General features: G+C 46.8%; 1 protein-coding gene across 1 annotated transcript in view; it reads right to left on the bottom strand.

Moving 5' to 3' along the window:
* The window catches only part of LOC306746428 (sodium/potassium/calcium exchanger 3-like), a gene marked incomplete at both ends in the record, with an annotated part of 79,548 nt that overhangs the window by 34,600 nt on the left and 24,974 nt on the right, over nt 1-19,974 (bottom strand). Inside the window, one exon of the mRNA XM_079229342.1 lies at nt 16,118-16,246. Coding sequence (XP_079085468.1) covers nt 16,118-16,246 — 129 coding nt within the window. The remainder of the gene's footprint in view (nt 1-16,117; nt 16,247-19,974) is intronic.

The following is a 19,974-nucleotide window of genomic DNA, read 5'->3' as shown; positions in this document are numbered from 1 at the left end:
TGTGGCTTCTCAGCTCTGGTTCAGCTGAAGACTAAACACAGGAATAGACTTGACATTGAGCATGACCTCACTACTATGACCTCATTACTCACTACTACACTACATGACCTCACTACTATGACCTCACTACTCACTACTACACAACCTCACTACTACACTACTATGACCTCACTACTCACTACTACACTACAATGACCTCACTACTACACTACTATGACCTCACTACTACACTACTATGACCTCACTACTACACTACTATGACCTCACTACTATGACCTCACTACTATGACCTCACTACTCACTACTATGACCTCATTACTCACTACTACACAACCTCACTACTACACTACTATGACCTCACTACTACACTACTATGACCTCACTACTATGACCTCACTACTCACTACTATGACCTCACTACTACACTACTATGACCTCACTACTACACTACTATGACCTCACTACTCACTACTATGACCTCACTACTACACTACTATGACCTCACTACTCACTACTATGACCTCACTACTACACTACTATGACCTCACTACTATGACCTCACTACTCACTACTATGACCTCACTACTACACTACTATGACCTCACTACTATGACCTCACTACTCACTACTATGACCTCACTACTCACTACTACACAACCTCACTACTACACTACTATGACCTCACTACTCACTACTACACTACTATGACCTCACTACTACACTACATGACCTCACTACTCACTACTATGACCTCACTACTACACTACTATGACCTCACTACTACACTACTATGACCTCACTACTATGACCTCACTACTCACTACTATGACCTCATTACTCACTACTACACGACACAACCTCACTACTCACTACTACACGACCTCACTACTACATTACTATGACTTCACTACTCACTACTACACTACTATGACCTCACTACTACACTACTATGACCTCACTACTCACTACTATGACCTCACTACTCACTACTACGACCTCACTACTCACACCTATGACCTCATTACTCACTACTATGACCTCATTACTCACGATTATGACCTCATTACTCACTACTACACTACACAACCTCACTACTCACTACTACACTACTATGACCTCACTACTACACTACTATGACCTCACTACTCACTACTACACTACTATGACCTCACTACTACACTACTATGACCTCACTACTCACTACTACACTACTATGACCTCACTACTACACTACTACGACCTCACTACTACACTACTATGACCTCACTACTACACTACTATGACCTCACTACTACACTACTATGACCTCACTACTCATGCATATTCGGTCTCCATACTATCTCAGGCTCAAACTGCACCATCTTTTTATTTAATACATTTGGAAGTTGAAAATGTTTTTCGATTTGGGTCTTGGCTTGTCATTAAGGGGTGATGGTGGGTAACACATGTAATGCGGGGCGCTGAATATGGAGGGTGATTCCTTGGCTTTGCCATTACAAAATCACAAAACCACATCTCCAGTTGGGTTCGACATCACAATCAGTGCCATTTTCCAGATCTGCAACCTCGAAGGATTATTTAAATATGGCGTCCAATCCACCTCTGGACATTCATCACTACTGTCATTCATCAGTCGAGTTGGATGTTTACAATGACCACCAGCTGTTGAAGATTATAATTAATTGTGACATGTTGATAAATGTCACAGGGCATAAAATCTACTCAGGCAAATTTTTATTAAATGGCACCGTAGGTGTATGTGAAGTGGCCGCTACATTGGAAAAATGTAGTTAAAATCTATATTGCAATCTTAAAGGTCACATATTCAAGGAAAATGCACATTTCCAGGGTTTTTCAACAGGGTTCAGTTTCCCCAGTTTGTCTGAAGTAACCTGGATATTTATTTAATCATAACTGTATTAAGGTTTCTGATCATCTGCATGCAGGTTTGAATAGATTGGAGTTGATAGGGACACCTATACAGTTGATAGTGTATCCGGTTTGGTTTGTGGATATCTGAAACATGCATTTACCAAGACCGAAGTCCCAAATCAAGTCCTGATTCAAGACCAGCAAAAAAGGTGTAACAGAGGGTGCAGCTCCAAACCAGATTCTGTGATAATCCAGGCAAGCAGACTGCAGTAAAAAACACACACGCACACGCACACACACACAAAAAAGCCAACGGCCGTAAACCAAGATGGTGGCGGTAACATGGCTTCAAAATGGCAGTGTACAAACCAACGGGTGACGTCACCATGACTACATCCACTTCTTATATACAGAAATAAATAAATAAAGAATATATTAAAATACTCTTCAATCTGACTACTTTACATTTAACTACAACACTTTGAGAAATAAAAACACAGCAACCCGAGTGCTGAGATATTCAAAGGTAATACGAGATTGGGAGCATGTCGATTGTCTCTCAACGGCTCTCAACATGGCGATGCCTGAGGCTCGTAGCTAACGATGCTAACGGTACAAAGTATGACAAACGAGCTGACGGAGCTAACTGTGGTTACCTGAGGGGGAACCGGAGGGCGGGCGCTACACTTCCACGACTCCGCTGTCGGTCAGGACGGCGTTGTCAGGGGTAACCGCCGTATGAGAGCGGCGGCTGAGATGGCGCTGGTGTCATGTGACTAAGTTTGTAATGATTAGCAGTGGTAACCGCTTCGATCACATGTCTGAAGTTCCACACTTCATTCCATGCACATTTTGAAACAAGATTGAGAATACATAAATTGTAAGTGTATTTAATTAAACTACGTAATACCATGCTATGTAACAGAATACACTCCAGAAAGTTTTTTTTTTATACATTTCCAGGGGAGCCTAATAAGAAAATAATCTTGTAGCATGCAAGTCACACATCCTTGTGGCATTCTGAAGTATTTTACTACAATTCTGAAATGGCTTACAAGCCTGTTAATAGCTTACAAGAAAGCTCAACGGACAGTGAACTTACTTCCAATTAAAAAATGAACAGCAACTGTTCATAAAAATGTTAAAGCATTTATAGATTCACCCACCGTATGCTCCATTCTCATGCCTCATGAAAATAGCCTGGGCAATTGATATAATATCATATATTCCACTGTTATTCAGAAAATGACAACATTCAGAGTTTGATACAGGTCATGAACAGCATATTCAGTCTGGATATCACTAATTAGGTCTAATTCTGAATGGAGCACATTCCAATTCAGAAATGTGGGATATGCTGATGACATTCTGGCGTGCGACCAAGAGAGACGGAAAAGAAAAGCCCACATTTATTTCTGGTTGGAAGCAGAAACACACACATACACACGCACACGCACACACACACACACACACACACACACACAGTACTTACTTAGTAACATACTCGTCACATCAGTGATTGATTTTTTATTAAAAAGGCAAATATGTTTAGCCCCAACAACAGCTCCAGCTACATTCTGGAAGAAAGAGCGATTGATGTAGACATCACATCAGAGCCCCTAGTCCAAGGCTAGCAGCCACGGGGGATCTGACCCCAACACAGTCCGTGGGTGATGGCAGGAGAGAAGGCGCGAGCGTAGGGAACAAGCCTTCTGTCACTCCAAGGAAGCTCACTAGGCATGTCAGAGACCGGACAGCTGGGAGCTAGAGTGTGTGAGTGTGTGTTGAGGGTGGGTGATGATGGGGGACAGGGGGAGATCTCTGTCACTTCCTGTTGCATCACTTCCTGTTAAGGAATCCCACCAGCACGAAAAACAATCAAAAATCACAGATGGGGAAAGGAGAACATTATCCTATTCAGTGTAATGAAAGCGTCTGGAAAAAAGCTAAAATACAAAATATAGGGATCCAGATGTAGTTCTATTTCATCCTTACTGACCGCCAGAGGCAGTGTTTTCACACTGGATATCTTCCGTCTTGCGCTTGCGCAGTTCGAGTACGTATACCAAAAATGTCACATGTGACCTTGGATGAGTCCCCATCCGGGTATAACTTCCGGCCTCATCCTAAGATCATGTCCTTTTTCATCTTCTCGCTACGCAGGCTAACGAACGTGTTAGCATCAGCTGAAGCTGAACTTGTGAAAACAGAGCTTGTCGCTGGTAGCCTTGTGACCTCCGGTCGGAGTCGCGGGTCTCTCGCCCTCCAAAGGCTGCGACAAGCTGTACCCTCGTAGTTGGGAACGGTGCGCTCGGCATCCGGACCGTCGAGCCGGGCAGCGTACCCATCCCCGGTCATCACCTCTACACCGTGAAGTATCGGGTGAGATCGACTAACATTATTTGCCGACAGCAGCAGATCCCACGATTGGCAGGGCGCTCTGAGGAGTGCTCCGGCTAATTAGCGGAGTGCTAACGGGCACGCTGCTCGGCGCGGCTAGGTTGCTACACTGTCGCGGCCGGATTAAGCGAGCAGAGCGTCCCATGCGGACTGACTTGGTGGCGCTGCGGGTGAGTCGTTGACGATACTGAGCGCGTGCATCAATGTCGGCAGATATTGCGGCTGTTAGAGTGGCGAAGTGTCCCCAAGCTAGGAAGAAGCAGGCTAACCGAGACCACGCTAATTCTGACAGCTACTACACTAGTAGCTGTCAGAAGACAGACTGTGCCGGCCTGTCTCCACAGTAGCACAGTGCTCTGAAGAAAGCGCTGAAGCTTTCTGGCTGATCACCAATAATCACAGCTGCTGGACTAGTGAAGAGAGCGCTGCGCTCCCCTCTCCTAGACAGACTGTGCCCGACCTATTGCCACTTGACCGGTTCCCCACTAGCTCAGTGCTCTCGCTGAAGCTTGTGCTAGTGCTAGTGCTTTCTTCAGGCGCGCTCCCGCCCCTGCCACATTTTCTGTTCCTCCTTCAGAGGAATATCTGAGGGAGTTGCACGCATGTTGGAGGAACCCCAAGGCTCACTCCTGTCTCTCGGCAGATGCCTGAATCCTGGCGTCCATGCAGGAGGCGGCAAGATGTGGCCTAGAGCACATGCCACCCGTCGAGCCTACTATTGCGTCTCTCATAGTTTCCCCTGAGGAGACTCTGAGGCCGGACGCCAGGTGTCCTCAACTACAATGTCGGATCACGGACGACCTGCTTTGCCAAGCTTATCACATGGCAGCACGCATGGGCCGTATTGGCAATTCCCTCTCTCACCTTATGCTTGCCCTCTCAGTTTCTCTGCAGCAGGCTACCTTCGACACTACTGCCACCAGCCTCAGTGACGCTTCACTGCAGGCGTTTGCACTCATGTCAAGGGAACTCGGGCGCATGATGTCGACCCTGGTTCAGACCCGCCGCCAGGTTTGGCTGGCGCAGTCACCCGTGTCAGAGGCATGTAGGCGGACCCTCCGTACTGTCCCAGTCGAACCCGGGGAGCTTTTCGGCTCAGCTGCTCTGCAGGCGCTTCAGCGAACTGTGCAGGCCGTTCAGACCAGGCAGCAGTTCTCCGGCCTTCGCCGAGACATGCCCGCACCCCGCGGACCTAGAGGGTCCACCGTGGCCACCCGGGGCCATTTTCGGCCCCCAGCTTACCCCAGTAGCCACCAGCGGCCTCAGCGCCCTGCTGAGAGGCCGGGCCGCGCCCAACGGAGCTCTACCCGCGTACCCCCCAGGCAATTCCCGAGCCGGGCAAAGTCCCTAGCCCTGAGCCAGGAGTTAGCCGTGCTCCTGACCAAGGGCGCAATCGAGGTGGTGGGACCCCGGTCACAGGCCAGAGGGTTCTACTCAACCTACTTCCTTGTAAAGAAGAAGAACGGCGGACTGCGCCCAGTACCAGATCTGAGGGGACTAAGCAAGTTCCTGAGGGTCTTACCATTTCACATGCTGAGCACAGCAGACGTCCTTCGTGCCATCTCCAAGGGAGACTGGTGCACGTCGGTCGACTTAAAAGACACCTATTTTCACGTCCCCATTGTACCTCATCACAGATAGTTCCTTCGTTTTGCCTTCCAAGGTCGTTGTTTTCAGTTCAGGGTGCTTCCATTCGGACTCTCCCTCTCCCCACGAGTGTTGACGAGATGTGTCGCGGCTGCCCTTCTCCCCCTGCAAGCGCAGGGCATGAGGATATTGCCGTACCTGGACGATTGGCTGATCTGTGCGCCATCCCGGGCTCAGGATGCACAGGACACCGCTCGCCTTCTCTCTCATGTGGCCCTGTGGGGCTTCAGGGTAAACATGGAGAAGAGCTCTCTGATCCCTTCTCAGAGCATAACCTTTATCGGTCTAGCTCTGGACGCGGCCACTATGAGAGCCTGTCCGTCACCCCAGCGTGTGGACAGCATCCTCCGCAGCCTCCCCCTCTTCCGAGGGGGCAGGCGGTTGCCCTACATCCTCTTTCTTCGCCTCTTAGGCAAATTGACAGCTGCCTCAGCTGTCGTTCCCTTGGGCTTGCTGTCACTGCGCCCCTTGCAGAGATGGCTGAACAGCCTTCACTTGGACGTCAAGTGCCACAGGCACAGGACAGTAAGAGTGTCACAGCAGTGCCTCCGAGCTCTATCCCCGTGGAGGGAGAGAGCATACCTGTCAGGAGGCGTTCCCATGGGCGTGATCCCATCCCGTCGGGAGGTCGTCACGACAGATGCCTGCCTCTCAGGGTGGGGTGCAGTGTGGCAGAGCAGGACTGCTCGGGGGCAGTGGCCCGCTCAAGAACGCAGGGAACATATCAATGTCCTGGAGCTACAGGCTGTGCACCTAGCGCTCAGACATTTCCTTCCACATTTGAGAGGGAAACATGTACTTGTTCGGTCGGACAATACATCGACCGTGTTCCACATAAACCATCAAGGGGGCACCAGGTCTGCAGGATTGCTACGGGTTTCCCGTGCCCTTCTGACCTGGGCAGCCCCTCGCCTGACCAGCCTTTGGGCAATGCATTTACCAGGAGAGCGGAACCAGATTGCAGATTCCCTCTCCCGTCACAAGCTTCCACCGGGGGAGTGGCGGCTTCACCCAGAGGTCATGCACAGCATCTGGGGCCTCTTCAGCAGAGCAGAGGTGGATCTCTTTGCCTCAGAGAGTTCGACCCACTGCCCCCGCTGGTTCTCCCTGGTAGAGAGGACCAGTCCTCTGAGTCAAGATGCCCTGGCTCATACGTGGCCGGAGGGCTTTCTTTATGCTTTCCCCCCAATTGCCCTGATCTTGCCAACGCTCCTCAGGGTTCTTCAGCAGGGCCACAGGCTGGTGCTGGTGGCCCCCTTATGGCCCGCCAGGACTTGACTCCCTCTGCTGCACAGACTCTGTCGCGGGACGCCATGGCGCCTCCCCGACAGGATCTCCTATCGCAGCTAGGAGGTCGGATCTGGCATCCCGACCGCAGGCGCCTTCACCTAGGGGCCTGGCCGTTGCAGGGCCCGACCAGCTACTGAGCAGCTGCACAGAACCAGTCAGGACGACGATTCTAAATGCCAGAGCGCCATCTACCCGTCTACAGTACGAGTGTAGATGGAGGCTGTTTTCCGACTGGTGCGGGGTTCACAACGAAGACCCAGTACAGTGCCCTGTGCCTACTGTACTCGAGTTTCTGCAGTCCCTCCTAGATAGGGGCCGGTCTCCCTCTACCCTGAGGGTTTACGTAGCTGCTTTCTCATGGCAGCATGCTAGGATCGACAACGGCACTGGGGGGAGCCACAAGCTGGTGTCCCTCTTCTTGAGGGGGGCTCAGCGAGTGCGACCTCCGAGCACCCCGAGGGCCCCTCCATGGGACTTGTCCGTGGTACTGGACGCCCTATGCTCACCTCCCTTTGAACCCACAACAGAGGCAGAGCTGCGATGGCTGTCAGCAAAGACCGTCTTTCTCCTTGCCATCACGTCGGCATAGCGGGTAGGCGAGTTACACGCCCTGTCGGTGAGTGAATCCTGTTTGAGGTGGAACTCAGATGGCTCGGGTGTTACACTATGGCCTAATGCAGCATTTCTTCCGAAGGTGCTGACACGCTCGCACCTCAACCAACCTATCCAGCTCGCACAGTTTAACCCTCCATTGGGAGAGGAGAGGTCAGGGCTACTGTGCCCAGTGCGGGTCCTCAGAGCCTATGTCGAGGCCACCGCAGGTATACGGCGGTCGGAGCAGCTTTTTGTCTGCTATGGGGGACCTAGGAAGGGCTGTGCCCTGTCAAAACAGTGCCTGTCCCACTGGATAGTGGAAGCCATTGCCTGGGCATACAGGGCGGACGGCCGGGCGCTGCCACCCGGAGTAAGGGGCCATTCTACCAGGAGTGTCTCCACGTCATGGGCAACCCTGAGAGGTGTGTCCATGGAGGATGTATGTGCGGCGGCCTCATGGGCATCGCCGAGCACATTTACCAGATACTACAGAGTGAACGTTGCCACCCCTCACCCATTGGGTGCGGTTCTTCGTCCACATTCCTCAGCCTGAGTCAGACGAGGTAGGTTCCTGTACATTCTTCGTGACTTTGTTGGTATAAGTCATCCAGTGTGAAAACACTGCCTCTGGCGGTCAGTAAGGATGAAATAGAACGAAAGTTACAAAGGTAACTACGGTTCTATGAATCCTGGATGACCGCCAGAGTTCTTGGTCACTCGGAATCTCTTGGTTTCGCGAGAAGATTCCGCAGGACATGATCTCAGGATGAGGCCGGAAGTTATACCCGGCTGGGGACTCATCCGAGGTCACACATGACATTTTTGGTATACGTACTCGAACTGCGCAAGCGCAAGACGGAAGATATCCAGTGTGAAAACACTGCCTCTGGCGGTCATCCAGGATTCATAGAACCGTAGTTACCTTCGTAACTTTCGTTATATTTTACAAAGTCAGAAAACAGCCATACCCTTATCCATGATTTGTTTGCATCACGATAGTCGAATCAAAAATATCTCTTCACTTGAAGGTGTCATTGAAGGAAGCAAAAAAAACAATAATATGTTAGTTTTCTGTCTTTTTATCTGCTGGATTTATGAGCCTAAAACACTCCTTTTATTGCATGCATGCGTATTGGCTCCGTTTACATGCACCAAATATTATGTTTTATTTAAAAAAAGACAATATTGCTCTGAAGCTCATACAGAATTAATGCTAAAGTGATTTGGGGGCCCTTTTTTTGTTATTTTGGGGTGCATTGCGTTAGAATAGAAGCACAATGTACCCCTTTTTAGTTGGGGCCACATGCCAAATGGTAAAGTCTGACCCTGTTGCTGTTGACCCTGTATTACACTGGTGTTTCTGTCCATGAGTGATTTGTGATGCAGCTCTATCTTGGAAGGTGTACAACTCTGGACCCATTGTGGACGGGCATGTTTGCAACTTGTGACTGGCTGTGTCCTTAATCGCCCCCTCATTCATTCATGAATGTTTTCAGAAATCCAGTTTGAGCGGTCTCCAACTAGACTCTCACTCTGTCTTCAAGGTTCATTTTGCCTCAGTGTGCAGTAATGGAAAAAGAGAAAATGGTCCCATTAAGTAGATAATTAGCTGCATGTTAGGAAAACCTGCAGTACACATGCTGTTCATCATGCTGTGTGCGAGTCGAGGGAGCGGTTTCTCATGTGTTCTTGAAAGAATTTCCATAGCATTTGACTTTTGAGAGGAAACATTGAACTTACTGAACTGACTGGGGAATAAATGTCATTCTATAAAAAAAAAACTACAGCATGTTAAGTCTGCAGGTGGTGCCATGGGGTCATGGGGTCATGACGGTCAAAAGGTTTCGCCCAAGGGAACATAAATGTGCTTCAAAAATGTATGACTTCCTTCTATTTGTGTGCTCTATAAACATATTTTCTATATGGATGCCAACATGACATGTACATATGCACCTTAAGAACACTGCTCGTTGGAGGTGGTATAATGTTGCTGCAGTGGACTTTACTGAAGCATGAGGTTGACTCTTTGGCCTGAGAGTAATGCATGAGGAAAGCTCATGCGAAATCCAAAGTAGAAAGGGTTCATCCTTTGGAGAGCGTGGATTTACGTTCGGCAACTTTCATTGCAATGTTTTTTTTCATTGCGGATTTTGATGTTTTCGTAAAAGTGAAGGTTTTGGCTGGTTGGCGGTGCAACAGAAAATGTTACTCATCCTCTATGGACTACGACTTTTTACAGCAAGTTTCATGGATAACTGACAGGAATTCTTTGAGACACAAACAAAAGTCTTCTAACCCTTTGCCATGTACCACAAGAAAACAGGTCGACTATTGAATTAAGAAAGAGAACTAACTAGCTAACCTTCAAACAAGAACCAAACAGTGTCACCATTGCAAAGATTGTCCACCAGAAAGCACTGACAAGTTGCTTTTTTTATTTTAAATTTTTAAGTGACGAAAACAAAACCAAGGGATCTACAGTGTATTAAAATTGTTTATCTTTATCAGATTTTTCCCCAAAATGTTCCTATCGGTATTGGTCTCAAAATCCATGTGCTTTCATTGTATTATTGTTATATTTCTTGGTTATTAATACATGTACCCAGACCTTTCCTGGAAAATAATATCCATACTATCCCGGTAAAAATAAAATTAATGGAATCTTTAATCTGACAAACACTTGTCAAAAGACTAAAACTAAAACTGAAGTGTCTCCTGAGACCGAACGTCTTGGGAAAAAGATCCTTCCTCTAATTCCTTAAGAGAGCAACCGTAACCTTCTAATGAGACTCAAACAAACCCTATTTATGTGGTTAATGAAGACTTGGAGAGAAATGTGAGCGACAGTGGAACCAAAAAAGGTCAAGGGTCAAGAGTCTGCTGGACCTCCATCGCTGCAGACATCCAAACCGGTTCATGATGGAGCGAGATTGAATTAGATGAGAGTAGAAACGAGTCACGGCAGACCGAGGTCATTGCTGCCACACACACACACAGATAAATACACACACACACACACAGATAAATACACACATTCTGACGAGGCAGAGGTTGTAGTGTTTGGTGCGTGAGCGGATACGAGAGACAACTGTAAACAGGATTATCTCTAATCCAGCGTGCTGATGCGCAGTCGGAGATGAATGTGTGCCCGTGCCGGGGTTTGACCTCAGAGGAGGATAGAAAAATGACAGACATGCGCTGTGAAAAAACACACAATGTACCCACTAGTTGTTTGCTGTGCACCTTTGTGTGTGTTGTGTATGAATTTGGTGTGAGAGCGTGGATGCGTTCGCAGTGTCTGTCTAAATGCCATCGAGCCGACAGATTACAGCACAAACACAGCGGCATGAATGCAAAGGAGCCTTTTCTTCAGTTTGGTGTCTGCCGCTGTTTCCTGTGTTTGCTGACGCTGTCGGTCACTACTCACCTGCACAGGGAATCACACTGGGTTTGATTATTAAATATATGTATTAAAAACTAAGATGCTGAGGATGGAGTGGTTGATGGTGTCAAAGGCTGCACTGAGGTCCAGTAGGATGAGGATGCTGAGGGTGTGGTCGTCAGAGGATCGGTGGTTCGAGCCCCGGCTCCGCTGGTCCATGTTGTAAAGTTGAGGAGGAGGTCGATGGTGACTTTGATTGGTTTCTGTGCTGTGATGAGATCTGAACCTGGATTGAAATGTTCATACAGTTGGTTGGAGTCCAGGTGGCTTTGTGTTGGCTGGGAGTTGATTGTGATGGTCTCCATGTTGGTTTTGTAGATGGTCTCCATGTTGGTTTTGTAGATGGTCTCCATGTTGGTTTTGTAGATGGTCTCCATGTTGGTTTTGTAGATGGTCTTCTATGTTGGTTTTGTAGATGGTCTCCATGTTGGTTTTGTAGATGGTCTCCATGTTGGTTTTGTAGATGGTCTTCTATGTTGGTTTTGTAGATGGTCTCCATGTTGGTTTTGTAGATGGTCTTCTATGTTGGTTTTGTAGAGGGATAGGAGTTGCATTTGAGTGAGCGATTTGTTTGAGAAGTGTATTTACTGTGGAGCAGAGAACCTTGGGTTTTGTTATTTTGGACCACAAACAAATGTCAAATGTGTGGATGTTTTGTTTTCTGATTGCTAGCGTGACCTAGTGGTGGCGTTAGCATCGTGGCTACCGCTAGCAGCCTGGCAACAGTCCAAAGCAAGAAACAACCGTAAGAACCCCAATTAGAACTGAAACCCCGATCTCAGGCTCACAGCTCTGTTTTCCACCTGGAACCGATCTAAACATCATCCATATTCTGAAGCATTTTGTCATTAACATTTACTCTAAGATATTAATCCAAACCCCCAAAATTGCTACTGTAATCAATCAAAAAAGGACAACTATAATTTGTGCTTATTTATTTGTTCATTGCTATTAAATACATTGGGACTTCAATGCTGAACCAAAGTCAAAGTGTTTCCTTCACGTGGATGTTTCTATTGTTGGAGTTACTGTTGGAGTATATACACATAAAAAGAACAAAAGCAATGTAAAACTAAGTCAAATAATTTATGGGCATATTTACAACCAAGATTAGTTTTGAGCAAAGGGTTGCCGGTTCACCTGCTTGAGAAATTTGCATCACTTTCAGAGCGGCAAAGATAAAAACCAAAGGAGTGAATGACAGTAAACCGTCAGCTAGTAATTGGAAAATATTTTGTCAAACGACTGTTTCCAAGCTCAAGAATAAACATCCAGGTTCTGTTTATTGAAACTATTAATCAAAAAGCCTCAGTCAGCATTTGTCAAGGTGCAGACATTATAAAATATGGATATTGACGATTGACGTTTCTATATAAGCTTCTTAAAACCTGGGAACTCAAATTCGACAAAACTTCCCCATACGGGTTCTGGGAAGAAAAGTTATGACAAAATAAACCAAAAAAATAAGATGTCAGACGGGTTTAATCCAATAACAGATCATAAAAGTCAGATCCTGGATGTTCGTGTTCCCCCAAAGCAGACGCCGGTTCTCTGGAGGCGCATCCAGCGCTGCAGAACCCAGCTGGCCGAGCCGGCAGCAGGAGGAGCAACGGCATTTTTGGGGGGATTTGCGGCGTCACGTGTCCAAGCTCTTCTATGTGTGTTTGCTGAGCGGCGGTGAAGCCAACGCCACTAAAAATAGGACCTGGGCTCCAAAACCGTGACATCTCAAGCACTGAATCGCTTTTTTTGGGGACCAATTCTGGCAAATATGACACTCGCTTATTCCCCGACATTCCTTATCTCCCCGACTAAAGGAGAAGCGTCCGCCTCATTGATCATCAGCCACCATGTCTGTCTGATTCAACTCGACACACCGCGTCACTCAACCGGGCGAAGCTTCTTTACTTCAGGACCGCATCGTCTGCTTTGGAGTCTAATCTTGCGGGAAGTTGAACAACAACAAAAAAACTAATCCAATGAACCGCTCCGCCTGAAATGTTCACTTGCTGTGGGAACAAGCGGCTCTGAGTCTCCGTGCGGATCAGATATTGGTTTGGGTGATCGGCGCTCCACGTGTTACGGCATCGGAATGAACAGAGATGCACTGGCGAGATAACATGCAGTCTTCTTTTATTCTTTTTTTGTTTGTGCACGACTAGAACGCGCTGTGACTTTAAATTGGACTGATGATTGTATAAGTAACAAAAAAAAAGAGAAGAAGAGAGAGACGGGAAAGAAAAACCCAAAAGACAAATGCAGGAGGAGACGGGGGGAGGGGGTAGAAACAAACAGATGATGACGATGATGGAGCGGAGGAGAGGGAGAGAGAGAGAGAGAGAGAGAGAGAGAGAGAGAGCAAAAATAATCCCGATTAAGATAATTAGTGTTTCAGCAGACAAAGCTGATTAAACAGAAACATCTAAATATAATAAACTCATATTCAGTCACTCTGCAGGCGAGAGGAGCGCACGTGTGTGTGTATGTGAGTGTGTATGTGAGTGCATGTGTGTGTGTACGTGTGTGTGAGAGTACACATGTGTGAGTATGTGTGTGCATGTATGTGTGTGTGTGAATGTGTGTATGTGAGAGTGCGTGTGTGTGTGTGTGTGAGTGCGTGTGTGTGTATGTGAGTGCATGTGTGTGTATGTGAGAGTGCATGTGTGTGTGAGTGTGTGTGTGTGTGTATGTGAGTGTGTGCGTGTATGTGAGTGCACGTGTGTGTATGCGAGAGTGCGTGTGTGTGCGTGTGTGTGTATGTGAGAGTGCGTGTGTGTGTGTGCATATGTGCGTGAGTGCGTGTGTGTGTGCATGTGTGCGTGTCTGAGTGCATGTGTGTGTGTGAGTGCATGTGTTTGTGCATGTGTGAGTGCATGTGTGTGCATGTGTGAGTGCGTGTGTGAGTGTGTGAGTTCATGTGTGTGCATGAGTGCGTGAGTGTGTGTGAGTGCATGTGTGTGTGTGCGTGAGTGCATTTGTGTGCGTGTGTGTGTGTGTGAGTGCGTGTGTGTGCGTGTGTGTGTGAGTGCATGTTTGTGTGTGCGTGCATGTGTGTGTGCGCGAGTGCATGTTTGTGTGCGTGCATGTGTGTGTGTCTGTGTGTGAGTGCATGTGTGTGTGCGTGTGTGTGTGAGTGCATGTTTGTGTGTGAGTGCATGTGTGTGTGCGTGTGTGTGTGAGTGCATGATTGTGTGTGCGTGTGCATGTTTGTGTGTGCGTGTGTGAGTGCATGTGTGTGTGCGTGTGCATGTTTGTGTGTGAGTGCATGTGTGTGTGCGTGTGTGTGTGAGTGCATGATTGTGTGTGCGTGTGCATGTTTGTGTGTGCGTGTGTGAGTGCATGTGTGTGTGCATGTGCATGTTTGTGTGTGCGTGTGTGAGTGCATGTGTGTGTGCGTGTGCATGTTTGTGTGTGAGTGCATGTGTGTGTGCGTGTGCATGTTTGTGTGTGCGTGTGTGAGTGCATGTGTGTGTGCGTGTGCATGTTCGTGTGTGAGTGCATGTGTGTGTGCGTGTGCATGTTTGTGTGTGCGTGTGTGAGTGCATGTGTGTGTGCGTGTGCATGTTTGTGTGTGAGTGCATGTGTGTGTGCGTGTGCATGTTTGTGTGTGCGTGTGTGAGTGCATGTGTGTGTGCGTGTGCATGTTTGTGTGTGAGTGCATGTGTGTGTGCGTGTGCATGTTTGTGTGTGCGTGTGTGTGTGCGTGTGCATGTTTGTGTGTGCGTGTGTGAGTGCATGTGTGTGTGCGTGTGCATGTTTGTGTGTGAGTGCATGTGTGTGTGCGTGTGCATGTTTGTGTGTGCGTGTGTGAGTGCATGTGTGTGTGCGTGTGCATGTTTGTGTGTGAGTGCATGTGCAGGCATTAGACGGGGCGGTGTGTTTACAATAAGATCAAGAGAATGCTTGGCAGGACGCTTGGCAGGCCTTGTAAAGCCCCAGGATCCCACATGGAAAACATGCGCACGCACACACACGCACACACACACACGCACGCACACACGCACACACACACACACGCACACACGCACACACACACGGCTTGAGAGAGCTCACAAGAGGAGACGAGCATGCAGAACACATGCAGGCTGAAGGATTCTATACCTTTGGAGAACGTTTGTGTTTCATGTGAAGGGGAGGATTGAAGATGATCCCAATCCTCCCCTTCACATGAAAAACACTAAGCTAATTATTTCTTCCCTCTCAATTTGGTCACAGACCAACATATTGGACAAAAACCCCTGACCTGATGCACTGAGGGAAGTGCAGAAAACGCAGAGCCTTTCTAGCCAGCCGTCCAATCACAGAGGGGGCTGAGGCCCTCATCAGAACAAAAGCCAGAGCAAGGACTCTTCGCTCTTGACTTTTACGATACATATTCCATATCACATCAACCGGACCGCTCCCAGCTGGCCGTTTTCATAAGAGCGGAAAAAAGGCTTTTGTAGACACAGGCCCATGTTATCGTACGCCTTTTAAATAATAAAACATATTCATTGTTGAGATTACCAGAGAAATCATGAAACTTGCATATATACTGGATGTGTCTGTGATGATACTACTCATCCATGTCCTATATGTTTTAATGCATGTATTTGAGCATTGAGTTATTGCTCATTGGACTGGATAAATGAGACTTGGATTAGGCTGTGCAAATTGTATGAGTTTATGTAAATTATTGTTTTACTAATTCTTTCTTTTCTGCCCCATTTACTCCAACTCATCAAGACTTTTCTCAGTTTTCCCCCCCATCATCCGCGGAGGCTCGCGAGAACGGTGAAAACAGGAAGTCCTCCTCAAACAGGACTGCAGACACCCGACCCGTTTATGGCCACTGGTCCTGGTCTGGTCCTGTGGTCCTGGTCTGGTTCCTACCTGGTTCCGTGCAGTTCTTGGCGGGCTCGGAGTAGAGCTTCGACTCGTTGTCGTAGACCTCTTGCAGAAGGTGACGGCTCTCCCACCGCTCCTCCTCCTCCTCACCCACCAGGCTGGAAACGTGGTACCCTAAAAGAGATAGAGAGCAGAAAGAGAGAAAGAGATGGTCGGAATGGTTAGAATGGTTTCACAAAGGACTGCAAACAAACCAGCCAGACAAACCATTAGTGGCAGGCCGCTCTATCCGGGGGGCAGTTGTCTCGGTGAAAGACAGCGAATGCATCACGTTGCATTCGAGAACATAAAACAAGTTTTATGTAACAGTTTCACGGAGATGCCACGAATTTGTTTTTTCTGCACATGAACATTAGGTAACGGCTAAAAAAGACGCCTGCTCCTCGTGCTCAGGGCCTAATGGCTCTTACGCTCTCCGTTAACTGACATTCCTGAACCCCCCCAGAGCAAAAGGCAGATGAGACATGCGTCTTGTGTCGCCGCGCTTCCCGCGACACAGCTAGCGCCGCGAGGCCGATCATTCCAGCTCAGTCATCTGGGTCACGGTATCCTCAAGCACCCCCCCAACCTCCGACCCGCCTCCTCACTCCCACCATGCAGCGCAGCGCCGGGCGTCTATAAATAGCGCTGAGCTCGACTATATTTGTCGAAAACGCAGATACATGAAATGTTTTGCAAAGGATTTGCAAGCGGCCGTGTCACGGGGGCAGATGGGAGGACGGCGAGGAGAACGGGACGTTCTGGAGCGACGCTCCATGGCAGAAGCATGGCGGCTGTCAGGAAACTCAGATCAGCAACCAAATCACTCAGTGAACCAACAACCATTCTAAACGTAGCCCTTTCACTTTGTTACAGTCGATTATAGTGTTGGTTTTTCTTCATAAAAACACACAATTCAAATAATATGGAAATAGAATATTGTATTTTTATGGATTAGTAGTTTGTATTGATGTATTGTAATCTGCTTAGAGCTCAGGATAAACAACTCATAATTAATCTCTAATATGTATTTATGTTGCTGTGAAAATAATAAAGTTAATCACCAACACATTTTACAGGATTACATGTGAAGATTTGTTTTGTGAGGTGTGGATTGATGGGATTTGATTGACAGTGGCGGAACAATCTGCCTCTTGTCTCTCAATGGAGAGCAACCTGATTGGTGCGCGGCAGTAGAGAGCAACCTGATTGGTGCGCGGCAGTAGAGAGCAACCTGATTGGTGCGCGGCAGTAGAGAGCAACCTGATTGGTGCGCGGCAGTAGAGAGCAACCTGATTGGTGCGCGGCAGTATGAGATATCTTTCATTCACTTCTTCCTCTTCCTGCTTTTGCTCATTTCTGCATTTCTTGCCGTGTTGCAGACCCCCGTTGGATCCGTGGACTTTGTCCTGTGTGTCCTGTAACCAACGTGGATGTGTGACGACACTTTCTGACCGGAACTCAAAGCCACAACACTCCATTGACAAAGACCTTTGTGTTCTGGTGTGAACTAACACAGCAGTATATTGTAAAATATTCAGATTTTAATACATACGGAACACCAATGGGAAAGCTACAGAATCATAAAAAAAATAAGAATGAATTGGACACGCCCTTTAAAAACACTACGAGAGGTCAAAAACTCCATAGGGCACCTTTAACCTGTGTACCTCTTTATCTTGATTACTCCAATCTTTTGTAGATATTAATAATATGACTGCTGTCTGTAAATCAAAATATCCCACTGGGACAAGACTGCGTCATGGTAATACTTTGTGCATCAGTAAAGTCATTATATATATTTCCCTCTGATTAGGGCAATGGTTCTTAAACTGCGGGGCACAATGGTATGACAGGCGGGGCGCGGGGAGAAATGCAGAATTTATTGATTTCAAGACGTTTATTGAGAACTTCACATATTACAAAAGTACACGGACATAAAGCGTCATGAATAAAATACATGGCGAAATGCCTGTACTTTCGTTTAAATGTTTACGCTGTCAACAGGTAAGGTCTTGGCGCTTTGCCAAAAGCCGATCTCCGTGAGGTCTTTTCTGCTGTTCCGTCTCTCAAACCAGGAAACAGATCTAAGCTCAACATTGAGCATGAATTGAGAGCGGCCTGTAACCCTGTTTTAAAAAGATTTGTAGAGAAAAGCAGCTCATTGCAGCCACTGACACTGATACAACGTGATGCTCACACATCTGCACTCATTTTGTTTTGTTTGGCACAGGTTGAACGTTATTGTTATTATCTTGAAAAGATATTCAGCGCAAAACAGGTTAATTGCAGCCACAATAAGCAATTTTTGTGTGCCAAATATTAGTTATTTTTTGCACAGATATAACTTTATTTGCATTGTTCTAACAAAGTGATTGCACATTTGATTAGTTGTTGTCTGATGGAGCGATCTGGTTTACTTGAAAGTGATTAACATTTTCTTTATTCTATGATTCGAAAAAGCACAAAAATGTGTTATTTCAATAAAAATTCAGCATGGAACATTTTGCTACAACTTTGTTGGGGCGTGAACGTTTGTCTTCCTCCAAAGTGGAGCGTGACAGAAACAGTTTGAACCACTGGGTTAGCGTGTTCAATGATCTAATGCACAGAAAGAGATGTGAACATACGAGCTTCTGTTCGCCAGCGCTGTGTGGAGCTGGACAGAACCGTCCAGAGACTAAACCTGGACAAATAAGACCCAAATGATGTGCAGGACTAGATACAAGCAGAGGTACGTGAACAGAGCCGTTACCGTCAGCTTCATGTGGAAAACAAGCCCAGCTGTGCAGCGACTCAGTGTTATTGTTCTAAAAGACAACTCAAGGGTGAAATGTGCCAAAGCTCCATACAGCTGGGACCTCTTACTGTATGGTCTTCCCCTGAGCCACAGCTCCTGTGTGTGTGTGTGTGTGTGTGTGTGTGTTATTTCTAGGTTTCTGTACAACTTCGTAGCGTCCCAGTGAGTTTTTTTGTGGATTCAAATGCATCTCGGTCAAAGTACGTTTTTCTGTCCATTTCTGCGTGAATACGCTGCTACATATATCAGGCTGGTTCGTAGCAAAACCTTTAATTCAAAGATGTCCCACGGAAGGTTTCTGTACAATATCCATGTAATCTTGAACAACGACCTCTATGAACCCTAAAGCCCACCAGGGGAGGGGGAGGGGTGGGCGGGTCCAACTCCCATCCTCAGCCAGGAGATCGCAGCTGATGTGTGTGGACAATATATAACTAAATGTGTATATATATATATATATATATATATATATATATATATATATACAGGGTTCATACACATTTTGACCATGACTTTTCCATGACTTTAAACCAAATGTCCATGACAAACATTTAGTGAAGTCTGGGTGTAAACAGTAAAAAGTGAGTAAATGTAGTATTTAAACTAACAATGAGAATACAAAGCATACAGTAAACCTTAAATGACTCAAATGAATGAGACAATAGTTTGATTAAAAGAATAAACATTTATATAGATGCCTGTATGTATGCCTGCTTATATTTTGAGTCTTTCTTTTAAAAGCATATTCATTATTTCAATGATTATTTCAAATGAACGACATGAACACGAAAATAACACATTTACATGACTTTTACTAAACTTTGGGGATTGTATTTTTTTCAAGGACTTTTCCAGGCCTGGAAATAACCATTTTAAAATGTCGTGACCTTTGCAGGTTTTCCATGACCGTATGATAATCAGTGTTTTACCCAACGCAGCATAGATGGCAGTCGGCATGTTCGTAGTTTAGAGAAGCAAACTTAGGAGGTAAAAAGACGGTACAACGGCTTCAGGTTCCTGACAGAAAAGATGTCTGATGTTCGGGTAAAGCGGTGATAATATT

Source organism: Taurulus bubalis (genome assembly GCF_910589615.1).
Source record: "Taurulus bubalis genome assembly, chromosome: 14".
Taxonomy (NCBI): Eukaryota; Metazoa; Chordata; class Actinopteri; order Perciformes; family Cottidae; genus Taurulus; species Taurulus bubalis.
Note: the sequence above shows the minus strand (reverse complement) of the source record. Positions and strands in the feature narration are given on the sequence as shown.